The 3,272-nt window shown below is 44.7% G+C and overlaps 2 protein-coding genes across 2 annotated transcripts in view; one reads left to right on the forward strand and one right to left on the reverse strand.

Moving 5' to 3' along the window:
- Positions 1-300, forward strand: part of T265_01767 (hypothetical protein) — a gene marked incomplete at both ends in the record, with an annotated part of 3,606 nt that extends 3,306 nt beyond the window's left edge. Inside the window, one exon of the mRNA XM_009165857.1 lies at positions 229-300. Within this exon, the coding sequence (XP_009164121.1) occupies positions 229-300 (72 nt within the window). The remainder of the gene's footprint in view (positions 1-228) is intronic.
- Positions 225-3,272, reverse strand: part of T265_01766 (hypothetical protein) — a gene marked incomplete at both ends in the record, with an annotated part of 32,237 nt that continues 29,189 nt past the window's right edge. Inside the window, 3 exons of the mRNA XM_009165856.1 lie at positions 225-907; positions 1,029-1,107; positions 2,988-3,093. Of these exons, the coding sequence (XP_009164120.1) occupies positions 804-907; positions 1,029-1,107; positions 2,988-3,093 (289 nt within the window). The remainder of the gene's footprint in view (positions 908-1,028; positions 1,108-2,987; positions 3,094-3,272) is intronic.

A 3,272-nucleotide genomic window follows, 5' to 3' on the forward strand; every position in this document is an offset into this window, starting at 1 on the left:
TTTACATTACTGTCCGCAAAGTTTAAGTAATACATTATATTGCGAACAGGTTCGGATAGGGATCTCAGGATACTCTCCCGCTCTACACTGCAGTTGCTGTGAATCCAAGCTAGAAGTGGTAATGATGTTCGACGGGTGATGCATGTCAGTGAGGGTGTGTATTACATCACACAATTAAAACTCTGCCTGCGAATGAAGCACGTTTTCTCTCTCCTTGTTCTACGACAGATCAAACTGGAAGATCCCAACGCCGTGCTGCGTGAGACTCAAGAGAAACTCTTGGAGCAACTATCCAAATGACGGTGATCGGGGAGAACGTTCTGCCATTATTTTCTAACCTCACGGAGATGTTTACCGATCAGGCACACTCTAAATAAGCGATATGGACAGTAAAATGAAAAAACACCTGCACGAAAAGCGAGTGTGTTGGTAGATTATCAAATAGTACATTGGACGGCGTTTGCAGAAACGTATATAGTACAATGGAACAAATGCTTATAACTGTTTCAGATGTTAACCAGTTGTAACAAAGCTGCACAGACGGCTATTCAATGGGTGGGGGAGGGGACGAAACATACACACGGGGAAGAGCGCGTATAGAAAATGGATACCTATGGATGAACTTCAGTTCGGTTTACAAAAATTCAAGACGTGTGGGACTTGAGTAGAGGGAAACAATGGTCTTGGATATGAAATATTAACATAAACGACTTGGATGAAGGGAGTAACTAATGGCCACGGTTCGACAGGAGGGATGTTGGAGGATGCCGTCAGCACAGAAGGCGGTAGAAAAAAGAGCGTGCTCATTCAAGATCGGCTACATTCAGTGGGACATGAATTCCATGTGCCTCTGGGAATCGGAGGCAATATTTGGCGTCCCTCAAAAACTTTACGGTCAACAGACGACCTGTGGAAAAAGAGCGAAAGCGATTTAGGGATAGATAGGTGATGTACAACACAGTAAAGGCACGTTGTCTTCTTCGACTCCCCATACGACAATAACACAATGGTGGATAATGTTGACTCACCGTCAAAGTAGTTTGCGTGGATGGCATGGTAAACCCGACCCGCGGTGTCTGCATCGGCACACTTGACGTACACCAAGCCCTGTGAACGACGAGAAAACACCAATGGTGGTGAACTGGGTTTAAACAAACTATGTAGAACAGTCTCCTAAACAGAGAAATTTCACCTTGGCACGTTTTCAGTCTTGAGGTGCATTAAACAAATGCAAATTGACTTCCGAAAAGCGCGACAGACCTGTCAAAGAAACCAGGAGTCGGGAGAGCAAGCCTATAAAGTTGTGGACTGGTAATGTTTTTCGGGGTCGCCTGTCAAAACGGATAACGAAGCCATCGAAGCAGGATGACCAACATCACGAGCGGTCTGCGTTGTCACTGGAACACTCGGAACACCCTAGATTTTGCTATAACTTGTCTGTATGTTTGGAAGTCTAAAACTTTTAGTGATGATGAATCGTGTTCAGGATCTACCAAGTGACTGAATGCAAATTTGTCCTTCCTTCGACAATTGAACACACTAAACTTGTCTTGCACACACTGGTTAACCTACCAAGGTTTAGTAACCCTGGGGGTATTTCGCCCTTCGGTTTGAGTAGCGGCTACACAGCGAGACTGGCATGGACTAAAGATTTGACTTTTTGACAACCCATTCAAGTGCTTTTACGAAAGCCCCACACAATTCATGCTTCCAGGTTGTGTTGCGTCTTAGCGATAAGTAGCCATAGTCACTACAGTTCGTTGTAAGGAATTCCAGTGATATGTTGTTCATAAGTAGATCTACATACCATGTGTTATTTTATTGAAGGAGACATACAACTGGTGATTGCCTAATTGAAGTCGTCCGGGTTTTAAACTCACTGTAGAGGTACTTGAAGTCGTCCGTGTTTTAAACTCACTGTAGAGTGATTGAAGTATAATAATGGTGTAAAAGATGTATTTTGGCTGATAACTGATCACGTGGTTGTTGATCTGTTCACCGAGCTTGGCAATCGATTTGCAAACGTTTCGTCACCGTTCGGGGAGACATTTCCAGTGGGCAGTTGGGTGGATAGTCCCTCTCTTCGTACTTACGAATAGCAGCTTTGAGCTGCAATCCGATTGGCCATGGATAATCATCACACTGGGATTCTGGTTGGTCCGATCACAACCTGTGTTGCGTCGTGGTTTGTGTTTCCTGCTTTCTACGGCCGCGCAGATGTACTTTACCCCAACTAGCTGTTGGTTTGGCCGGTCGATCTGATTCGGCTTGTCAGTGCAAATGACCTGCTTCTCACCCGGCCATGTGCTTGGGTTAGAATTTGTTTTTCCATAAAACCACAAGAGACCATTCTCCAACATTGGAAACCATCAGGTGTGTACCTGTGGGCTACAGCATTGTTGGATTTGAATTCTGTGTTATATCTTCAGGGGACGGGATGACGGCTATGCGCTAAAAAGGAAATCGCAACGACTGTTGTCCAGACCAAGAAAAGCATAAGTGCTGAGACACTGTTAGGCAATCGGGTCTGCAGGGAAGGCAACCCAAAAGTGAGCAATAATCTCAGCTGACGGCATATTGCGTCCCAACAACTACCCCTACTATAGCTCAGTAGTCGCCATTCCATTGAATACAACACGAGGCATGAAAAATCAATATCTAGGAAGGAGGAGGGGATATTTTTCTATCTCTGTAGAACGTCTTTGAAAACAGTTCATCGAGGAAAAATCCTATTGCAATCACCGCGTTGAAAATCCACTTCCGGCGCCTTCTTAAGTGCGAAGGAACGTATGAATCCGGTCGTTGGCTTGTTCGCTGAGCTGGGCAATTTGATTGCAGCGAACAAGCCAACGACCATCTACGCTATCTGAGCTACCGACATTCTCCTCTGTATGAATCCGGCTTCAAATGCTTGAATTTAAAATGCTCGGGAAGCAAATATATAAGCAAGCAACCAATGGGCGAAATCAGCGAATGAACATGCTAACCTTTGTTCCCACATTGTCAAGTCCTATGTGGAGGATTGAACCACAATTGACTAGTTTTTTGAGTAACTCCCGTTTGATGCGCCGTTTGTCCCGTTCATCAAGGCGGCTAGATGAGGAGAAAACGAAATCATATTACTAGATGAGAGAATATGACGAGGGGGGAAGGTGTAGCCAAAAAAGAGATGTTATCATACATAGTCATAGTGATGTTGCATGCGGATTTGATTCCAAGGCTGGGAAAGGGTTCGGCGGCTGACATTATCATCATAATCATCATCAAAGACA

This window comes from Opisthorchis viverrini (genome assembly GCF_000715545.1).
Source record: "Opisthorchis viverrini unplaced genomic scaffold opera_v5_19, whole genome shotgun sequence".
In the NCBI taxonomy this organism is placed as follows: Eukaryota; Metazoa; Platyhelminthes; class Trematoda; order Opisthorchiida; family Opisthorchiidae; genus Opisthorchis; species Opisthorchis viverrini.